The 24250-nt window shown below is 34.0% G+C and overlaps 1 protein-coding gene across 6 annotated transcripts in view; it reads right to left on the reverse strand.

Moving 5' to 3' along the window:
* Positions 1 to 16602, reverse strand: part of CD96 (CD96 molecule) — a 629135-nt gene extending 612533 nt beyond the window's left edge. For all 6 annotated transcript variants that reach the window (XM_044072718.1, XM_044072716.1, XM_044072717.1 and 3 more), the window contains exon 1: positions 16473 to 16602. In XM_044072718.1, coding sequence (XP_043928653.1) covers positions 16473 to 16584 — 112 coding nt within the window. In that variant the 5' untranslated portion in view covers positions 16585 to 16602. The remainder of the gene's footprint in view (positions 1 to 16472) is intronic.
* Between the last annotated feature and the right edge of the window lie 7648 nt (positions 16603 to 24250).

A 24250-nucleotide genomic window follows, 5' to 3' on the forward strand; every position in this document is an offset into this window, starting at 1 on the left:
TCCATCCTGCCTGTACTCTCTTCTCCACCTCTCTTCCACACTCACCATTACTCTGAACTATTGATCCCAAGTATTTAAACTCATCCACCTGTGCCACCTCTACTCTTTGCATCCTCACCATTCCTCTATCACACACATATATTCCATCTTAGTCCTGCTGACCTTCATTCCTCTTCTCTCTAGAGCATATCTCCATCTCTCCAGGGTCTCCTCCACCTGGTCCCTACTCTCATTACAGATCACAATGTCATCTGCAAGCATCATAGTCCACGGGGACTCCTGTCTTATCTCGTCTGTCAACCTGTCCATCACCATTGCAAATAAGAAAGGGGTCAGAGCTGATCCTTGATGTAATCCCACCTCCACCTTAAACGCATCCGTCACTCCCACTGCAGACCTCACCGCTGTCACACTACCCTTGTACATATCCTGTACCACTCTTACATACCTCTCTACACTCCCAACTTCCTCATACAATACCACAACTCCTCTCTAGGCACCCTGTCATATGCTTTCTCTAAGTCTACAAAAACACAATGCAACTCCTACTGACCTTCTCTGTACTTCTCCATCAACACTCTCAGAGCAAACATTGCATCTGTAGTGCTCTTTCCCAGCATGAAACCATACAGCAGTAATCATCACATCCCTTCTTAACCTAGCTTCCACTACTCTTTCCCATAACTTCATGCTGTAACTATTTGTTTAAACACATGATATATAGAGTTATGGGACTTTTAAAGATTTATATAAAGTGTATTTTTCTGGATCATTTATAATATGTTGGGGTAATTAAAATAAACTAAGTAAAGGGTGCTTGCATAATTAATAATATACTTTATGATGTTGATTTTAAGGGTATTTGGTAAAGATTAAATTGAATTTTGCTGAATCACTGTTATAAATTATCAGTTGTCAATCATTTGCATTGAACAAATTTAGCTGGGTGATTTTAAAGCTGCAATGTAAAGATGCAACATATTTCTCATTTCTAAAAGGTTGGAATTCTTCTGCTTTTCTATAAGTCCCTGATATTCAATGTGATCTGAATTCATTAGTTGAACCTTCCCTGTGCACCCACCATTTGGGGACCAGCCAGTTATGCTCACAGACTTATCTATTCCAACTCCAAGCTCACAAAATACAAAAGAAAAGTGAAACTCTGAAAACAGAAATACATACTTAGAAGCCACATAATAACAGTAGTAATTTTCTATGGAAAACAGTGATCAGGGAGTTCCATGGCATGAAGATGAACTTGACTGCTAAGAACATTATCCTCTTTATATTCAGCAAGTTGTAGAAAAGCCAGCTGGTGCTCCACCAAATTGCTGGTATGACTTTAGGAAATGTTCATTGTGTACTGGAAACGGTGAAAGCTGTTTCTGTCAGTATACATTTACATGACTTTTCTGATTGTAAGAAACAAATAACGGCCTTATGAGCTGAAGTGTACAATGGTTTTCATGAAATAATTTATAACTCTATGTGGGTATGACTAAGGGCACTCTATCAGCATAATCAGATAGCATTTGACAATGTGAAGCAATAATACTGCTTCGTGTCAGCCAAACATAAGAGTGTTGCACAGTGAGCAAAGTGCCATAAGTGAGAAAAATCTTCTCAAGATTAGGCATGAGAAGATTTTTTAGTTATTAAAAATGAGACACATTAAAAGTCAGATAATTAAATGCATCAGAGTCTAAGTTGAATCATGTTTTTATCTTTTTTTTAGAAATCGATGTCTACCGAGACTAGCAAATTGAGGTAAGAGACTAGAGTAATATGTTTAAATAATGGGTAGTTGTAGATAAAGTAGTAACGTATGTACTTTATAGATATTCTAAATAGTGATGTTTTAATTTTATCTGCATTAACTTAAAATTAATTTTTATGAACAACTGAATATTTTGGAGCAGTTTGAAGCTTGCTTTGTTTGAATGGACTTGGAAGTTTTGATTGAGTTTACTATTAGATGCATAAAGGATTAGGTTTTGGTTTCTAAGTGAGTAATTAGAAGTAAATCTCTTCATTTTTTCTTAATTTTACTCTCCTACCGATATATTTTTTTCTCATAGTTCACATTATAATTTCTATTTTACCATCTCTTTGTATTTCTTCTTCTCCTTCATTGATTTCCAGTGTTCCACACCTATTTTCAGTTTGCACATGCACTTTATTTTTACCTTCTTCTTCATCTTTCCTAAGTACCTTTGCCTCAATCTCCTTTAGCCTTATCAAAATAGTATTATAATCTTCCTTATCCTTTATTACATGGCACGTTATACTCCCCCTTCACTTTTATTCTGTGGCACCTTATACTTCCTTTATCCTTTATTCCATGGCACATCTTTATTCTGCATTTATATCCTCACAATGACTCAGCACTATCTCCTCTATCATCGAATGCTCTACTGTATTTACCTTTTCTTTTTCTTGCTCATTTTGTATATTTGAAAAATGTTGTTGACAATATTTAAACTTTCAATGAACACTATGTAAAATCTTGTCATATTCCTGCTACAGTTTCCATATATTTTGTACTACGTATACATTTTATCTTATATACCTATTATACTTTATATACAGTCTCTTCAATGCCTCATACCAAACTCACCTTACGCAAGCAATATCTGCAATATCTGTTCATGTACAAAATACATTTTCTAAGGTCCTGAAACCCTGTTAATCATATATAATACTTACTTGCTTACTTACTTTTTCTCCCTGGGCCTCCACTGAAAATCTATTCCTCACAGTTGGATTTTCCCAGTAAATAAAGACAAATAAATAAATAATCCAAGTCTCTTACAGATGCACTATGCTTGGTAAAATGGTGTTGTACAGACCCCAGCCAATGCAATTGTCTGTTTGTATAAATGCAAAAGTGTTGTTGTTGCATTCAAAGAGTGCATGTGAGACACATAAAGTTGGACCAAATGACATTCATCCCTGAGATATAATGATTTTAGAATAATACCCAAGCAACACATAGCCTTACTTCTTTTTTTTTATTTTTAAATATGATTGAATAAATTCCATAATATTTATAAATATCATCTATGTTAACTATTTACATTAGCCTGGCACTATAACAAATCTAATATGTACAATTACTGTATACGTATGTCCAATCCGTTATCAGAGTGTCTAATCAGTCATTGTATGGTGTCAATCAGTGATAAGACTTTTCCCCATGGGTTGTTGATTAATGGCTTTGGATACAATCTTAGTTCTTTACTTTTAGTTTCCAGTAATACTGTGGTCTTCAGTAGGCTGTAAAAGTCTTTCAAGGTTGGTATTGTATTTGTATTCCATCTTCTTGTTATACACTTCTTTGAGATTGCAAGTATAGCCCATACAAGATACATGTTTGACCTATTCAACTGAGAACCTTCGTTTACATTTAATAATAGAAGAATTTTAGTTAAATAAAATGATTCATTAAATAAGGCTTGTAAAAAGTTATTAATACCATTCCAAAATGGCTTAATTTTAACACAATCAAAGAAAATGTGGTTCCAATCTGCATTGAGTACTTGCTCACATCTCCAACATCTTCCTTTAATTGAAGGATTAATTTTACTTATTCTGTCTGGGGTTAAGAATGCTCTGTGCAAGCTTTTCCAGTTAAAAAGCTTTCCAGTATTGTGTGAAGGATGTATATTTTATCGATAATAATATATTTGTTTTAATATCTTTAGTTAACTGTATTGAGTATCCTTTTGTTATATGTTTCCAATATGAGGGTTCGGGTGTTGTTTTATAGTTTATCAATATTTTGTAAAATTTTGAAATACTGTTTCCCATGTCAAAGTCATTATATATGATTTCATATATGTATTTCATAAATTTAGGTATTTCTTTAAATGAGGAATTATTAATTATTCTACTTAAATCTTGTGAGTATGATAGAATACTCTGTAAAGTTAGTCAGTCCTGTTGTGGAATTTTGTATGTTGTTAGTATTACTTATATAGCTAAAACTTTTAGTTCATTGATACATTGGAGCCAACAAACAAATCATTTCTGTTCCCAGGAATTAATAATTTCTCTAAATATTTTATGTGGAAAGTTCTTGGTGACTATAAATGGTGTTAAAAGATCAAACCAGATTTTAAGTCTATATTTGCATTAACAATTTTCCTAAATGAGTCAATGTAATAATTAATCATACAAGTTTTAGTGGGTTTAGTTATGTGATATTGCAGACTAATACATAATATGTGCCATGGCAGATTGTTTATATCTGTTATTTAAAAAAAAAATTTGTAAATCAAATGCATTCATTATTATTGCAGATAGTAATTATTTCCAATTTGCAGAGCCATTTTGACTTATCCAGTCTGAGATTGTTTTAGATATTGATGCTTTTATATATATATATATTTCTATGTCAGGAAAGTTTAATCCTCCCTGTTTCCATGGTCTTATATGATGTATTAATGCTATTCTGTTTCTTTTGGGAAACCATAAATATTTTATTAGGCATGAATTTATTTCTTTAAGTATATCCTTTTCTGATAACAGTTGTATTGTCAAGGCTGTATATAGGATATTGGGCAGTAAAACCATTTTTATTAACTGTAGTCTATCTTCAAATGTTAATATCATTTTTGTTCCATTTTCCCACTGAGACTTTAATTGCATTAATGATATTATTGTAGTTTTTTTAGACTAGTTCATTATTATCCTTGCATAACTCAATTCCTAGATATTTTAAGGTTGTTTCCCTATGATGTGATTCCCCCTTAGTTTGCAGTTCTTTCTTTTGAATTAGAAATAAAAATTTTGATTTTGATTTATTGAAATGGAGTCCTGAAGTAATGTAGAATTTGTCAATTAATATATCAAATTCTTCTAATCTCTCTTTTGCATTAGATAATGTTAGTAATATATCATCAGCAAATAGCATTATTTTAGAATTGTATTGTTCATAAACATCTATTCCTTTGATTTTTGTATTGTTATGAGTTAAAGCTGCCAATATTTCAATAGCCAGAGCAAATAGTATTGGTGACATGGGACATCCTTGTTTAGTGCCTTTTGTTATATGTATAGATTCAGAGGTAAAAAAGACCTAACTTGACATATGCTAAATTATTTGTATATCTATTCTTTAGGAGATGAATAAGGGATGCCAGAAATTCAAATAGCTTTAGGATTATGATTAAATAGTCCCAATTTAGGGAATCAGAGGCTTTATCTATATCTAAGCCAATTATGAGTGTTTCTTTGTTTTCTTTGTTAACATAATCTATAAGAGAAATTATCCTTTTAATGTTGTCATGTGTGTGTCTATGATATATAAGTCCAGTCTGATCATTATTTATTGTTTTGGATAGTGGCATTTTCATTCTATAGTTAATATTGTCACAAATATCTTATAATCATTATTTAATAATGATATAGGTCTATATGAGGTACAGAGGTTTGGGGATTTGTTTTCCATTAGAATTAGTGAAAACCCTAACTTGGTATTAAAAAAAAAAATCAGAGAATGGGATTCTGAATTATTACATCTACAATCCAAACTTTTGTCAGTAAAAGCTGAAAAAAATCAAGACAATTTGGAGATGAAAAAGAAAGTAGAAGTATTAAACAATAAATACAGTGAAATTTAAATTCTAAGTTATAAAACAAATTTAGCTCTAGAAAAACTAAAAATGAATACTTTGGCCACTTCTCCCAGATATCTACGTAATTTATCTACAAGAATCAAAATACAATCAAAAGCTAATAACATTAAAAGTATTTTTCATGAAACAAAAGGTGAAAATGTCTCAGATATAGGTGACATTCTTGATGCCTATAGAAATCACTATATGGAACATTTCTAGAAAGAAAATATACATACTGATCAATTTAATCTAGATGAAAAATGTTCTAATATAAAAAAATACCAGAAAAATTTAAACTAGATCTCCAAGCACGCATATCCTACAAAGAGATTACAGATACAACAAAAGAGGGTAAAAATAATAAAGCTTCAGGTATAGATGGCATAATTATGGAAATATATAAACTTTTTCCTTCAAAGATACTATCCCTCTTCCATAAAACTCTATTAGAAATTCAGTCACAAGCTTTAATTCCACCCTTTTGGAGATATTCCTTAATCACATAGCCTTACTTCTGATAAGGTAACATGCTGATCAAAGAGGAATTCATACATTTCTTACATGAAACACAGGATGGAATAATAATATAATCTGGGTACTTAAATTTACCAGAAACAGACTGGAATAATATTGATTCAGCAACGTTAGTAAAGAAATTATTCACAGAGTATATTCAGGAAAAACAACTGCTTCAGATTGTGACAAACTTGGCAGGGAACGGAAAATACTAGATATCGTTTGTGTTCCCAAAGAAATTACTGTAACTTCAAGTCAAGTTTTACCACCATTGATTTGCAGTGATCATGGGGTTATTAAGGTTAATTTGTTGCTAGATAATTCTGCCAAACTGAAATCTAAGCCAATGCACAGAAGGTTAATTACAGATTATAGGGATGCAAAACAGTTACTATATAAAACTAACTGGAGTGAGCTGTTCAGTGGAAAAACTGCAGATGGAATGTGGAAAGTTTTGAAAGAGAAATTGTTTGAGTGCAAAAAGTAAAAAAAATGTTTAACATCAGGATCTAGGCATAAAACATATTTCCATAAGAACAAGATATCTGATTAAGGTTAGAGACAAAAAATATAAGAAATGGAAGAGAGGTTGAACTACAACTCTGAAAACTGAAATAAACAAGCTGGACAAACAGATTAAGCATAGTGTGAGACAAGATCAAGAAAATTTTGAAGAAAAGTTATTTAAAGATATTGAGCATAATAGGAAACCTTTTTATAGATACATAAGATGTGGAAGGAGTAAAGACACACAAATTGATAAACTGTGTTCAGATTCTAAAATTTATTCTCAGACATAACAGATTATAGTTATATTTACAAAATCTTATGCAAAGCAGTTTGGCACCACAAAAGGGGTGATAAGTTGTCCTAGTGACATCCAGGTAACCCCAGATACTGGAATCAAATTAGAGTATATCAAAAAAGAACTGGGCAAACTGGATCCAAATAAAGTGCAGGGAGGAGACGGAATTGGTAACAATGACCTGAGAACACTTTAGCTACAACTTACACTACCATTATATCTATTATTCACTAGGTCATATAAATATAGGGACATTCCTCAAGATTGGAGACATGTGCTTTTTAAACCTGGCTTTAAGGGAAAAGGGAGTAGGACAAACCCAGAATCATATAGACTCTTAAGTCTACTTTCATGTTGTAGAAAATTTATGGAGAAGGTAACATTGGATAAGTTATTGTCTGAACTGGATAGATTGGGCTAGAAACCATATATCAGCATGCATATGTTAAAAACAGAAATATTACCACCTGTAATATGATGTTCTATAACAATATAATAACAGCTATGAATGAAAAATTATGTTGTGATGTAATTTATAGAGATTTAACTTCAGCATTTGACAGGGTCATACACAAAACACTGATCAATAAATTAGTGCACCTAAGTATTGATGTACTCTTGATAACATGGATAGCTGCATAGCTTACAAATAGGACATGGCAAGGATCATACAGCAAATGGACAGGTGAAATCCTTGGTTACAGTCTGGGTGTCCCACAGGGCTCGGTCCTAGGCCCTTCCTTGTTTAGATTGTATCTTTCAGACCTAACTTTTTCATCTGAGGTGTTCTACAGTCTATACACAGATGGCCTGAAATTAGGTAAACTGATTACAAGTGTTGCAGATCAGGCATGTCTGCAAAATAACTTGACTAAACTGACCATTTGGGCACAGGAGAATAATATGCTGATAAATACATCAAAAACTAAGCATATGAGTCTTGGGAGACATAAACTGAAAGGTGAATATTTAATACAGGACACAGTGATTAAAACTGTAGAGTCATTTAAGGACCTGGGTATATGGGTAGATTCAGCTATGAGTTTTTCTAATCATATCACCTAACTGGTTAATGATAGTTATAGAACTATAGGTTGTACAAAAAGATTTATAAAGTCTAGGAAATTAAAAATAATGAAGTTATTGTTTGTTAGTTACATTAGACCCAAACTTGAGTATGGAATAACAATATGGAAACCCTATAAGAAGACAAGCATGAGTTAACTGGAAAGAGTACAGCGGAAATATACCAAGAGCATTAATGGATGTGAAAATCTAAGTTATTATGAAAGACTAAGATATCTGAACTTGTACAGTGTCTCTTACAGATATCTAAGAGGAGATCATATTCAGGTATACAGGGCATTTAGGGACAACTGTCTCTGGGAATGTTTGGAATTATCAAAAAGTACTAGAGAATCATCAGACAACCTGTTTAGAAGATTCTATAGGAATGAGAAGTGTACTTATTGGTTCTCTGACTGAGAAGCTGATGCATTGAACAGACTACCAAATTACATTAAAGCAAGCACTAGTTTAGATATTTTTAAGAACAGCTTGGATACTTATTATGTGAACAAGTGTTTTGGTATACTGGCAAGCTAGAAGGACATTTATGCCCTTGCTTGAAATATTTGTATGCATATATGTATGTATGTAAAGACAAGTTTGGTACTGATAGCTCCTGAATCTTTAAGTTCTTTAACTACATGCAAGTCAGTGGAATTATGAAAAATAAACAATAAATCATATGAGCAGCAATGAATGTTGAAACTCATTCTACTCTTCTTAAAACAGTTCTTATTTAGTATACTGAACCTGCATAATTAATATGCATATTAATACCTTGCAGTTTCAAAAGATTCTACAAAAATCAATGCATCTCACATTTATACTTTGAAACAAGCATACATATCTGCTAATTTGTCATTAATGTCTGTTGATTTATGTTCTTAGCACTGTCTTTTGACAGACACTGACATAAGAGGAATCACATATCTTGCATACGCTGATCTCAATAACTCAGAAAACTGATTTTCTAATATTTACTATTTATTATAAAATTCTCCATACTGTTGTGAACAAACCTCGTTGTGGTGAAGTTTAATTTAAGGAATCATTGCATGTGAATATGCTGGAAACTGCAAAATAACAGTTTTTATTTTCTGTTGTACCACCTTTTTTTGAATGCTTGTTTGTAAATAAATACACATGCATCAGCTGTACATCCAACTTTTCTAAAAGTATCAGTGCTATAATTAAAAAAAGCAATTCTAAGAATCTTTGTATTTTGGTGATGGGAGTATTTATGTAAGAAAGAAAGAATGCAAAAACAAACAAAACAAAACATTATACATTGGCAAGGGTAAAGAGGCTATATTGATATTCATATCAAAATCAAATCTGCTTAATGGATCAGTGCAAAAAGAAAAGTGAGGATAATTAGATTTCCTGAAATGCAGATAAGAGAATCATTTTCTTCAATTTTTATTCAAATAATTATTTATTTCTCTCACTTTATCCTTAATATTAATTTCTCTTTAATTGTCTAGTAGGTAGAATATATAAGATGATAGATTTATATTTAATTGAATAAAAAATTAATATTTCAAATACTACATAAATGATGTCAAAGTCTTTAATAATATAGTTTAAGATTTAGTGATACATGCTAAATTTATGTTACTGTATATACTGCAGTATCAGATTTCAAAACATTTCTATAAACAATAAAGTATCCCTTCTGTCATTTGTTGCTATGAAAATGGATATAGCTTGGAAATAGGAACAAAAAATCAAAGTATTTGGTGAGCATTTAATTGCCCTTATTTCTGAGTCAAAATACTATGACATGACATCTGAAAGATATGGTATGGGATGAATATAGTCTCAAAGAGATAGATAAAGTATATATGTGGTAATGCAGGTTTAGGTAAAATAACTCTTTTATATAAAATCTCCACCTTTATGTTCTCTTTCCTGCTATTTTCCTTTTTCTATTTCCTTAAATTTCCCCAATTTCCTTTCTCATTCCAGATATTCCTGTTCTCTTTTCATTTTATATATATATATATATATATATATATATATATATATATATATATATATATATACACACACACACACACACACACACACACACACACACATACAAATTAAGCACAGACATTGATGCCCTTCTAGTCTGCCAATATAGCAAAACAGTTGTCCCCATAATAAGTGTCCAGGCTGTTTTTAAAAACATCTAAACTATTGCTTGCTTTGATGTAGTTTGGCAGTTTGTCGTTCCTTTTACTAAAGATTGTATGGCTTTGGATCTAATGCTTAGTAATTAATCTTTAATTTTATCAGATGATTAATTTTAAAGAGATATAGGATAACTGATTTCTTTATATTGCATTGATTCTTCCATGTTATACTCTGCAGATACAATATGAATAGATGGCTTATTATATAACTAGGCAACTTAGTTTTGAGCTAGGTAGGTAAGCAGGTAGTTTGATTAAGTTACTGAACCAGTCTAGGAATATTCCATGAAAATGTTAGAGAAATGTTTTTGTTTAGTATTAATATGTTAACCTATGATATGCCTGTTGATGTGCCATTAAAGATATTCAATCACTCTCCAATGAAAACTAAGCAAGAGAACCCACTTTATGAATGACCTGAATTTAACAAAGAGTATATCAGACAAAGAATGAAATAATTTGAAAATAGAAATGTCTACCATGTCATTTTGTCTTGAAATTTAAATGCCCTGAATAGTGGTTGTAACGAAGGAAATCTTGTTCAAATATTTTAAAGTTAATTATTCAGATATTGTATTTCTTTAAGAAAACTACTTATCAGGAAAATATATATAAAAAAGATAGTTTCAAAGATCATACATTTTTAAATAAATTCCTCCTTTAATGATAAAATGAGGGAAACCATAATATTATGGAAAAATAAAGCCATTACACCTAAAGTTATATTTTCATTATTCAGTATTGGCTCATGCCTTGCTTTCTATTAATTATAGCAATTAAAAATGAACATGTGTTAAGGCCTTTGTAATGATCCATTGAAGGCTAATAGGCTAAAGGTCAATCACAGTTTAGAGGGCTGAATTATTTAATTGTGTCATGAAGGGTGCAGCTGTACAAATAACTATGAATATGTCCTAGGGATTATTATGACATTAGATGGAAGAACAAAAAAATATAATTTTATAAGTGGAATAACTGAACACTGTTTGTTGTATGACTGGGACCTCTAAGAAAAGCAGGATTGTAAGTATTTTGATTAAAAAATGAACCATTTATATGAAACAATACTTCTCAAATACGTCAGAGAGTATTCAACAAAGTGGTAGGTGATGAAAAAAATCAGTGCAGATTCAGTATCATATTTTTTCATACCAAATTCTTCCATGATCTATCCCATTTTCTGATCTCATAATACAATTTATTTGATTCCTGATACTGTTAAGTATTTTTCCATAGCCTGGTTTAAATTTTGCTTTCGACAAAAATGTTAGCTTTCATGTCTTTTCCCAACTTTTGCTGACATTTATTTGCTGCAGTTTCTCCTCAGACTGCTTCCAGTGTTTTTCAATGAGCTTCTGCTTTCTGTCATCGTACTTAATCGTACTTACTTTTTCATTGTATCAAGTCATCAGATTTCTTGCATTTTAAATTTGTTGTTGAATTCTCAGGACCACGAATTGTAAGACTTTACCAGCTTAAAACACAATATGAATTTAATTTTCATAGGTTAAATTTATCTTTAGTCTCCTGTTGCCCATCATGACAGGAATTGCTCAAGGAAAATGCATAATCACAAGAACTACAAGGTGCATAGTAATTTGTTCTGTCTTTATTCAAGTTTCATTAGACAGGCTGAATAGTTTCACATCTGCTTTCCAGTCACTTGTTTATACATTTAAACATTTACATATCTTTTTCTAATATAGTGATTTATTTTTGAAGCCTGGAGATTGCTTCCAGAACAGTTAACTATACCTACAGTATCCATGTAGATACTTGATACTTACATAAACCAGCAACCCTTTATGGTGTAATCCTGCATTAGTATGCATTATCATCATTTGAGTACTTTCATTCTTAAAAAAAGTGTTAAATGCCATAGCATCCTAGTTGTGTCCATTGTTCACATGATATAGTATTTTCCATTCATCAGGAATTTCTCCATTGTTATCTGAAATCTCCAGCCTGAGAGCAAATTCCAGATGCTGGTAACACTTTCTGCAGTTAACCCCCCTTTCTTTCCATATTAAAATTATCCTCTTCATCTAAAATTCACCCTTCTGAAATGTCTATAGACACTGTTTCATCTTTGTGTATAACTAAATCATTACAAACCTTAGGAAGTCCTTGCTACTCTTTCTGTCTCATTAATTAATTCTTTTATGATATGACAAAATGATAAATCAGTGCTCTTGTTTATGTCTGTTTTATTTTTTGTCTTAATATCCTGAAGAAAATACAGCCTAAGAAAATTACAGAGAAAACACGACTGGTTTTACAGGCATATGAGTAAATTTGAACAACCTAAAAAAGGCAAATTCAACTCAACCAAAGTCTAATAATAATGGCTGCAGCCCAACATTTCAAAATCCTCATGAACTCCTCTAAAACAACTTGTGAAATGTTTTATTCCGGACTAAGTAAAACAATAAGATAATCTGAAATTATTTTCCTGATTTATTAGTCATTTTTCAAGGACTACATAGTGTTTCTGAGGAGTTCTTGTCCCATGGGAATAGAAAATTTTAGCTCTCTCCCACAAAACGTTTTTAACTGCTTTTGTAATCTCTTACTGTTTACTTTAGATTACAAAGCAAATTGGGGCTTCTGGGATTATGAGGAGCTTTGTTTCTTAAAGGAACTTTTCTATTGTTCCTTGTTTCCATTATTCATTACTTTGAGTGCTAAAGCTCAAGCATTGTTCAGAATATCATTAAGAACCTATATAATCCCATGCCAGTTTATCAAAGGTGTCCATGTTGAAAACTGATGAAATAATGTAATTAACTATTTCTGGAGGTTATTTTTTCTTACAAATTCATAGCATGCCTCAGCCTCTGAAGATAAAAATCATAAAACAAGGCCAAAAAGAGGAGTACTTTCTTATGTTTGGAATAGCCCTCAATATGCAGAAGTGATACTCATGATCCAGAACTAAATGTCATGTGAAATGACTGAGGTAAATGTAAATGTCTGAGGTCACATCATTTTGGAGTAGCTTTCCCTTCTTTGAGGAGGCTATTCTGGAGTGCAGTCAATTTGGCAAAAGGGCAGAACTACCCAGCATGTTCCCTCTCACAAATATAGGAAAGTCTGTCTTCCCTGACTGCACCATCAAGCACCTAATCTGTTAATTGAACTGGGATTCCCTGGATTGTTATGAGGGCTCTAGCATCCTATGCCACAGGCACAAGTTTTAGTGAAAGATAACAAACTACAAAGACTTTGTACAAAAAGAAAATCAAAGTGATACAGTATGCACAGACCTTAGACTTGAAGGAAAGGAGAGATAGAGGTACATGACCAAAACTTTCTAACACTTGTCAGGACTTAACTCGGTGTGAAGTAGTGCTGTCCCTTACAAAAAAGCTGCTTGACAACTCATGCTTGAAGTCAAATGTGAGCTCAGCAATGTTCTAGGAGACAAATGCAAGCAAGTCCTCATGCAGGACAGGTAAGTGGGGAAGGGGAGCTGGGAGGGTACTTTTCAGTTTGTGAGGGGGAGTGGGATGGGGAGTAGAGCAGGGAGTTTAGGGTTAGGGAGGGGATTGGGGGGGTGAAGGATTTTAGGTTTAGAGACTGACAGGGTCTTTAGGGTTAGGAGGGTGTTGGAGATGGGGGATTTTAAGTTCAGAGACTGACAGAAACTTTAAGCTTAGGGAGGGGGACTGCCATTTTAGATTTAGGGAGCAATCATGGATGGGGGAAGGAGATCAGGTTTAGGGAGAAATCTGGAATGGGAGAGATGGGGGATTTTAGGTTTATGGAGCAATCATGACTTTAGGGTTAGACACTGAGTGAGAGTTTTTTGGGGTACAATAATTGTTCCGGTAGGAATAGTTAATTTTACCAGGTTAGTGGAACTTACAGCACTTGTCCAAACAAACAAGTGGTGGTGAGTCATGGAGCTTAAGCAAATGTATCTTGAGCACATGTAGTAGAGCCACACATATGAACACATCAGGGTAAAATCAGAAATGACATTTATGCTCTGTATATGTCAGGAACTCAAGATTCCCTACATTCTAAACAAAAATAATCTCCACCAAGTAAAGGTCACTTCCAGAAAATAAAGAAACACGAAGAGTAACACAAGTCAAATCTACAAGCATGGACAAAGGATACAAAGAGTATGCCATTTAAATTAGATTTAAGTCATCAAAATAAACATAAAAAAATAAGCAAGTGTCACAAATATACCCACATTCTTCCACTTCAAAGTACTGCCTCTAGCTATCACAATGTCTGAGCAAACATTTGCTGATTTTTGAGACTCGCTGTTGTTAGATATTTCCTGCATGTCAGTTCTTCCTGATTGATTTGAATTTCTCCTCATTCTGTCACTATACATAAATGTTTTGCTGTTTTCTTAGTCTTTTTTTTTCACAGTTGTTCTGACTGCATCACTTCCAAGCTGAATTCCCTGTAATAAAAGACTGTTTTTTAAACTGAAGCATATCCCAGGTTATGACTGCTGCATAACTCAACAGCATCTAACGTTCATAAACAATCATGGTATAACAGAAGCATGTCTTCCTATGTCTATGCAGTAAGTATGTAAGTACTACCGTTTGCTTGAAATTTTCTCATTTCAAGCAAATCAAAATTTTAGCTCATTTCAAGCAAATCAAAATTTTAGAGAAAAATTAAACTAACCAGTTTAAGAGTAACTTAAAGCTTTATTCCTTGATGAATGCTACAGCAACAGCAAGTAACACAGGAGGCAAAATAATTCCTCTCAAAATTATAACTTCACCCTTTGATGTATTATGTATGGTTATATCACTCAGAAGAAAACTTACTAAGGTACAATTTGCAAAGGCATGATATGTCAGAGTGACTACAGCAGTTTAAGTGCTGGACGTATGTGTGATTTTGGAATAATCCTCTCCCTCTGGAAGTGAAATTTCAGATTGTGTGATTACGTTACAATGTTAATCCCTCTAGAAGTTAAATTTCACAATCCATACCCTTGTTGTTAAGGACTGGAATTGTCCGAGAAAGTGGCCCAAGATATTTTTGTTGCACTCTCAGTGTCATTGATAATGCACAGCACGATGTTATCATAGCACAACATGTGCAGTTTTGTATTTGTGTGCAGAGCTAGCACCCATCATTATAATCATCTCATCAGCCATGCAGCTCTCTTGCCTCTCAAAGGGAAAGCCCATCAGTCAGATAATCCATATTCTACACAATAGCACACTGAAATATGACTAACGTTCTACATTTCTTTGTTGGGAAACTACTCATCTTTAGTACAGTCATCGGCACATCATTGGGCAATATGCTGATGCCACCTTACAGACAAATAGCAAAGCTTCAGTATGTATATCCTTAAGATACAAAATGCACCCATGCAGATACCACGAAGTGCGTCTGTTTATCCAGCCAGAATTCACTACAATCATTCAAAAGGTTAACCTGCAGGGCCAGCCTTGTGCAGCAGTTTAATGCTAATACAGTAAATGAGTTTGTTTATGACACTGAATTACACTCCACTTCCATTCATGTATACATAATAATGTACCTGCAATGCTTCCATTATATGTGGTTGAAGTACAACCTACCAAGAGTTGGAATGCCCAATCTTCAATACCCCAAAAATGCCTGAAAAACACACATTTTAATGTTTTTTTTTTTTTTTTTGCATGGGGCATGCCCCTCCACTCACACCCAACTTATATACACACCAACTCCATAGTCGCACCAGCTTTTAGAATGGGGAAATGACCCCAGGAAAGGGCATCAGTGCCAGCACAATTCACCAACACTGATTTTCTATAGAAAGCTCTGATACTCTAATATCCTGAACCACTAGCAAATGACACTCGAGAAATCAGTTTTCAACCTGGGACCTGCTCAGTGGCTGGCTATGTCAGCTGTTGCTTACATCTGCTCCCTAATGATTGCATTCTAAATAAGAAATAATTGCATTCTAAATAAGAAATAATAATTTATCACATTCTGTTTATTTAACTTGCTATTTTTTTTAATTTTCAGAGTTACAACTAATACCAAGCATATGGATTCTCTTCTGCTCTAGCTGCATCGTCTTGGATGAATTTAAAGTAATGGTTAAATGTAAAATTATGTTATCTTTGTATGCTAACAAAGCTAGTAGTTAAATAATGAATACATATTCTTAGACTATAAATCAAAACTGGAAACATATGAAACAAGGATAATAGTATTTAAACTGCCTGAAACAATAACACTGTATCATGTCTAGATAAAAAGTACTGTTTTTAATTAATTAGAAACATGAAACTCAAACCTTACCAGTAACAAGGCATATTAAGAAGCAGAGGTATACAGAAGATAGTGCTTGCCTTTTCCTGTCAGACATGCTTCGACTTACAGAATGTTCTTGTATTACATCCTTCTGCACCATGTAGCTTCATTTACAGGAAGCTAAGCATTCAGTAAAACCACACACAATAAACCCAAAATGTTGAAGTGCTCTTCAGAACATCAAGTCAGGAAATTGTGGCTAGAATGAACATCATTATGAGAACAGGTGATAATATTTTTCTGCATGTTTCTGGTAGCATTATACACAGCTTGTGATATCTACAGTTTCAAACAATAAATTTAGGTAGTCTACCAACATTAATTCTCAATTAATATAGATGGCTCTCGGTTGTCAGAGAATAGAAAGACAGGGGCAGAGAAAAAAATAACTAATTTCTTATTTTTTTTATTTATTTTCAAACAGTTGGTAGTATGGCACATTGAAACAAATTGGTAACTGTCATCAAGGAAAAAACAAAGAACCTTAGGCAGAATTTTTGTTTCAAAGCTGTCAATAGTATTGCCAAGACTTTCACCAACTAAAAGAAAGAATGGGAGGTAAATGGCTGACAATGTTTTGTTAAAGATATCAAGCAAAAGGCCTAATAGACCTTGAGAATTTCAGTACCAGACTGTACACTAAGTTAGACAGATTTTCCCTACTCCCCAACAGGAATGGAGTTTGCAATGATTCACACTGAGGAAAAATAGTGCAGAATCCAACAGCCTACCAATACTGCCCAATATGGGCTCTGCTACGGATTTCCCATTAATATTGTACTTTGTCAGTCACAGACTATGCATCCAAAAGCCTCAGTAATGACAAAGTTGCTCCCATCCTGTTCCTTGATTTATCCAAGGATTTGACAAAATTAGTCAGTGTTGCTTAATTGCAAACCTTAGTTTACAGGTTTCATCAGTATTACTTTCAAATGGTTTTATGGATGCTTCTACAACCATAAATATAAGATAAAGTAGTCTTCAGTCTGAACTTCTGAATATACTAAAGAAAAGGAACACTCCAGGGTAAAGGCCTAGGTGCAGTAATATTCACTGTGTGTGTGTGTGTGTGTGTGTGTGTGTGTGTGTGTGTGTGTGTGTGTGTGTGTGTGTGTGTGTGTGTGTGTGTGTGTGTGTGTGTGTGTGTGTGTGTGCAAACTGTTTTCTGTCTCATTGCCTAAAACTGTTGTGTGTCAGTATCCCAGTGATATCACTCTCCCCTTCAGAGATAAATCCTTGCATCTTGCCCAATCCAAGACCCAGAAAGACTAATCATTTTCAACTTCATCCTTAACTTCAATAAAACTAAGTTAGTTTTATTCTGTACGAAACATTTTCCCTCAGTAGATCTACTGATCTCTCAGTCAGTACAAATACTGGAACCCCAAATACTGGAACCCCACTGAAAAATTCAGTTGTATTAAATGCCTTAATGATAAACACAACCAATACCTATCTATAGAACTGCTCAAAGGCTCTACTATTGTAATATGCAACCAGAAGATGAGGTCCCTATACTTTAAAGGTTACCTTCTTCTTAGCACCAGGCATAAAATATTACTTTTCTCTCTCTTCTACAGGAATGTTATCTTCCCAGGCCTTTCCACTACCAATAAAACATAATGAGAAAAGAGGAAAATGTGTCAACATTTCTCGCCTGGTTGTGTCCTGTACTCACTTCTGCAGCCTCTACAAAGAAGTTTAAAGTGTGCCTTTGACAAATACACAAGATTTGTGTCTCAACCATTCCTTGTCCTGGTTCCACAATAAAACTTCTATCCATGTTTTTCCTTTCTAAACTGATACCTCACTTCAAAATTTGCATTTCATGGGGGCCATCTTATTGAGAATACGAAGGTGCAGAATCACCCAGATGATGACCTCTTTTTGAAATCCTTTAGTAGCTCCTAGAACAAGCTCTCTGAGGACATTTAATCTGACAAGTTCCTTTTCAAATTAAAGAAAATGAACTGAAAGCACACTCTTCCTTTAACACCAAGTGCATATGATTCAAAGCTACATCCTGACATCCATTTTAAAGTTCTCATATTCTTCGACCCATAGGCTATCCCTCTTCTCTCTCCACAGTTATTGCCCTCCAAGCAGTACTGCTAATGTAAAGTCAGTCTTCCTGTACTTTACTATATAGTTATGTGTCATTCTACACATGCTAAACTTCTTGTGCATTTTGCACATAATTTTCTATTTCTAAACAGGTCTACAGGGTCTGAAGCAGGATGGCCAGCTGAAGGAGGAAAGGACTTAGGGAATTACAGATCATAAAAGCGGTGCAGGTCTGTACATGTGCATGGTTGAACATCATGGGTAAAGAAGAGAAATAGAATTATAAATGTCAGTAATGAAATCCAGTCAAATCAGGAAGTTAAAAGAATACTGTGGGGATTTTTCTTGGTAAAGGAGTGGATGTAGAAGACACAGTGAGGATGAAGGCTACATGGCTCACCAACAAAGAGAAATATTGTGAGTTAAGGATATCTGTGTAGGTAGAAATAATTATTCTATACATTTTGCTAGGAATGACAGTAACTCAGGGATTATAAAAAGGAAGATTCCAATTAGGATAATATATACAGGACATTATTACAGTAAGAAAAATGTTGCAAGGGTTACAGTTAATGTATGCCACCCAAAGAGAGAATTTGAACAGTGTGGACAGAAATCAAAAATAAAGACAACAACTTTGAACTGGAATACTTTGTAAAAGCATATCCAAACAGAGGTTTGAACAGTGTAGAAAAAAGAGACATAGAAATAAAAAGAATTGCAAATCTGTTTTTAGTAAACATGGACACCTTTGAACAGAATCTGAGACATCGGGGGAATTAGAGTGAGAAATAAGAACTACAAATAGAAGGGCAAGAGGGTGAAACTAAACATTGTGAACAAAAACATGTCATAGAAACAGTGATGAAAGGAAAAAAGATTGTTTTGTAAAACTAAAAAATGTGTTAAAAGGGTGATGGAGAAGGATCTAGGCTCCAGACATGGAAGACTTATAAGGAATTAATAAACAGGAACATGCTGGAAACAGTATTAGTGTATGAAGAGAATTAATATATTAGTAACCAAAGAACATAAACTCTAAACATAACAAAAGCAAATAAATAAAAAAAAGGAACCACAAGTGGACACCAAGCCATTTACAATTTGAAATACTGAGTACTCTAATGAAGTCTGTTTCAATTAAAGACGAAAGTGCTCAGTATTTCAAATTGCAAATGGCTTAGTGTCCACTTACGGTTCCATTATTTTTTAATTAATAGGTTAGGTTGCAAGTAAAAGGCATATATCAGTGTCAGATATTAAGAAAACATTTGGCAATGTCGTATATGAACCTTTATTTAAAATTCTTGCAAATCATGAATTTCAAATGACATTCCAGAATGTAATTAAATCAGTTTATGAAAAGATTGAGATAGTTCCTTTTGTGATGGGAAAAAGCAAAAGGTTGCTGAGGAACAGAATAAAAAAACTGCCCAACACACCTGATGTTATTTGGACTAGTACCCAGTGTAAAGTTAAGGAAAATTAACAAATAAATAAATAAACAAACAAATAAAGAAATAAAGGAATGACGTTGAGATATATTAAAATATTAAGTATCTCCATTTGTACCATTCTGTAGATGATTTGATTATTATTATAAAGCATGTTTGTTTCCTCAGCTGTGTCTTAGAGTTCATGGAATATTTGCTAGAGATGATGGGATTGTCAGTGAGGAAAAAAGTAAACAAACAAAAGAAAAAAAAAACAGAAGTATTTAACTTCCAGAAAAAGAAAAATAAATACTAATTATAATATCTGGAGAAAGAAAAATAAGGGAGTAAGCATGAAAAAAAACACAAATAAAAATGAAGTTGATTTTTTGAGATTTTTTGGAAAAAACTGTTAAAAAGCTATATCTTATGAATTCTGAATCCCTGGGAATTATGCCAAAGATGTTTATAAGATGCATATATGGAAGAAATGTGTTTTTCTTATGTTTTGGAGTGAATACTGAATTAATTAAAAGGGGATAGTATATAGCAGTAGAGAGGTAGAAGAAATAGGTCTAAGCAGCACAAACAAGAAACTCCACTCCCTGCAAGCTCTCCTCACCCTGGAGAATGTAGGCATCTGTGCAGTTAATGAGACATGGTATAAAGCCGCAGAAAGTATCCCAAAGCACAACGTTTCATTACCTTCCACAGATTTAGCATCAACTACACAGACAGGGACTAAAGGTGGAGGAGTATTGATCTACATAAACAAGAAATATACCTCTAGTTTGGTTAAACAGGATGATGAGCTGACGTTTCTCCATCTGTAAATCATCATAGAGAAAGTGCCATATCATATTACATCATATCATATCATAGCATATGATATCATACCTTATCATATCATATCATTCCATAGCAAGCTATAGGTCAGCCTCTATGTCTCATTGAACCCATAGCTTATTCTTTCAAGTACTAGAGACATTCGCCATTCCACCAAACGCTCTACTCATGGGGGACTTTAACTACCTCTTCATAGACTGGGAAATATATATGGCATCAAATTTGCAGGCAAAGAGATTCCTGGATTTTATAAACACACAAGTACACTCAACTGGATAATGAATATGCCCACTAGAGATTCTAACATATTAGATTTGGTATTCACAAATATGGGAGAATGCTGCTCCCCCAAACCCCCTCCCTCCTCCCGACGTGTCATATCTTCCTTGGTGAGGTCTTATCATAAGCTGTTGCCATCAAAATAAATATCAATTTGATTACCCCTGTAAACCCTGTAACAGTTATGAACTATTCCAAATCAACCTACCTCTTACTAAGCTATAGTTTGTCAATCATTGTCCTTCCTAACCCAGAGAACACAGCAACCTGTGTGAAATTGTTCACAGAAACCCTGTTCAACCATGCCAATGGCTGCATAGAGGTTTTTGTACCTACCAGAAATAAGCCCAAAACAAACTCGACATACAAACTATCCTGGTGGGATCCTAATCTAAGCAGGTTATACAACAGAAGGAAACATGGCATGGCTAAAACTAGAAAGTATAATTCCCATAAAGATAAGAACTCTTTCATCAAACTAAAAAGGCAACTAAGAGGACTAATTAAGTCCAATTTCAATGTCAAGATAACCTCACAGGCAAAAGACAGCCACAAGACCTTCTTCAGCTATGTCCAAAATGTCAGAGGCAGCACACACCTGTGTGCCAAACTTGTGCTTAATAGTGACACATTCACTGAACCAGGCAATATAGTGAATCTAAGAAAAAGAAAAATGATCTGGTTCCACACAGCAGTGAAAATCAATTTGTCCTTTATTGTAGTAAGATAAGCGCTTTCTCGGAATAACATCTGCTTCATCAGACCAACAAAGCCAGAATAACAGTTACATTTCTGAACACTAAAACATCCAATCAAAAAAATAGCTTTATGGTACTAGAGATTCTACATAGTACCAAGAGAGGAGGTGACATGAATAATAGAACAGAATCTAGTGAACAGAAATGGATTTTGCGCTTTCAAGCTGGTAAACCTCCTGGTTTAAACAACAGAGTTTCCCTGAAACCCTTCCTTAAAGCATGGCCATTAAAGCATTGATTTCTCTTTTAATATTTTATCATATATATTTCAATAGTCCATCTTTTATTATTTTTTACTACTGTATTTGTTACCATTTTTAAGTACATATTGTTCATTTAGTCTGTTTTTATTCAATGTTTTAAAGATCTATTTATTCTACAGATGTATTTTATCATATCTACTATATTTGGTCGAAAATGATTTCAGGCAGCCCACTTCACTGAAACCTCATTTGGCTGAAAGCACATTTGTTCAAATTACATTTGGTCGAAAATGGTATAAAGCCCCTGCTCCACTGCAATGTGACTCTGGAGTGAGAATATAAAGTTAAGGGGGTGTGCGGGACATAGCCCCCCACATAATTGCAGTTTATGCACTATTATATACATGTTTATCCATTAAAAATACATTAAAACATGTAACATAAGTAAAAATGTGTTGCAAAATGTGGGGGGCTACACCCCCCCAACTTTATATTCTCACTCCAGGGTCGCAATGCATTGGGGCAGGGGCTTTATACCATTTTTGACCAAATGTAATTCGACCAAATATGCTTTCAGCCAAATGAGGTTTCAGTGAAGTGGGCTGCCTAAAATCATTTTCGACCAAATGGAATTCGACTAAAAGCAGTAGACCCATTTTATCACATGGCTTCAGCTATGATGCACATTTTATCTGATTTTTGATTGGCTGTTTTAGTGTTTAAAAATGTAACTGTTATTCTATCTTTGTTGGTCTGATGAAGCGGATGTTATTCCGAGAAAGCGCTTACCTTACTACAATAAAGGACATATTGATTTTCACTGCTGTGTGGAACCAGATCATTTTTCTTTTTCTTGTATTCTCTGGTTTTTGCATCTGATTCCTTATTTGGTTCAAGGACTGCTTTCGTTTAATATAGAGAATCTACTGGATGACAAATTCAGCTCCAACTCCCCCTATTCACTCCCAGCCACCCATCAAGAAATACCTTAAAACATAACCCTCCCAACTATTAATAGGGAGCAAGTATTGGCTGCTTTCACTAAGGTCATGAACACAGCCTCAGTGGGTCCTGACAATATTCTGAGATGCCGCCTGAATAGCATAAAATACACCTGTCAGGAACATTGTAGTCAACTACAGTCTGAAAATAGGCTTTGCACCATGAGAATGGAGGACTGCAATGGCCAGCCCTTTTCATAATGGCAGACCATCAATAGATCCTAGAAACTACAGACCCATTATTCTAACTAGTTTTATATGCAAAGCCATGGAACAAATTATCATGGAAATGATCAACAAAGACATAAGAAACATGAACAGATACTGGACCCAACTATCTTTGGTTTGTTACAGGTCATACCTACTAAACCTGGTGAATTTCCTCAAAAGGTCACCAACGCAATGGACAAGGGGGAAATGGTGCATACTGCCAACTTCAATCTGACAAAGACAGATACAGTACCTCACTCAGGCCTTGTTAACAAACTCATAGAATTAGGCATAAACCCATATATAAACACTGGACTTCTAGCTACCTCATAAATAGGTCCAAGGAGGTTAGGATTGCTAAGACCACCTCCTCAAAGAGGCCAGTCAGTAGTGGAGTCCCTCAAGGCTCTGTGCTGGGCCGACTTCTCTTTGACATCTAGTTCTTGGATGTCAAAACCAATGTCAAAGGCATCTGTCTGGCATTTTTACAGATGATTTCAAACTAAGAGCAATCACAGAATCCCCTCAAGAGACTAACAACTTACAAAAGGGTCTGACACAAACAACTGATGCCAAAGCCATGGTTTAAACTCAATGCCAAGAAATGTATAATAGTACCTTTTGGGAAATCAACCACTCAGGAAAATTACATAATTGATAAAACACCCCTTCAGAGATTTAGGAACATATGTAGATAGTAACCTGGCCTTCAACCAACATCTATCCAAGATAGTAAGAAATCATTCTATGTCACTTAACTTATAGGTAAGGACATGGCATCTAGGTCCAAGGAAGTCATATGGTACAATGTTGGGAAACCTTAAATGTAGGCTCGGATAATGAGAGAATGAAAATATTAAATCTGAATCTGGGACAGGACTTCTGGAGACTGGGAGATAAAAGGATCCCTCATAAGGGTGACATGCAATATAAGCAAAAGGAGGAAAAATGTGCAATGTATACAAAGCAGAG

The sequence above is a fragment of the Protopterus annectens genome, chromosome 5.part0 (assembly GCF_019279795.1).
Source record: "Protopterus annectens isolate FY-2018-M chromosome 5.part0, PAN1.0, whole genome shotgun sequence".
NCBI lineage: Eukaryota > Metazoa > Chordata > Ceratodontiformes > Protopteridae > Protopterus > Protopterus annectens.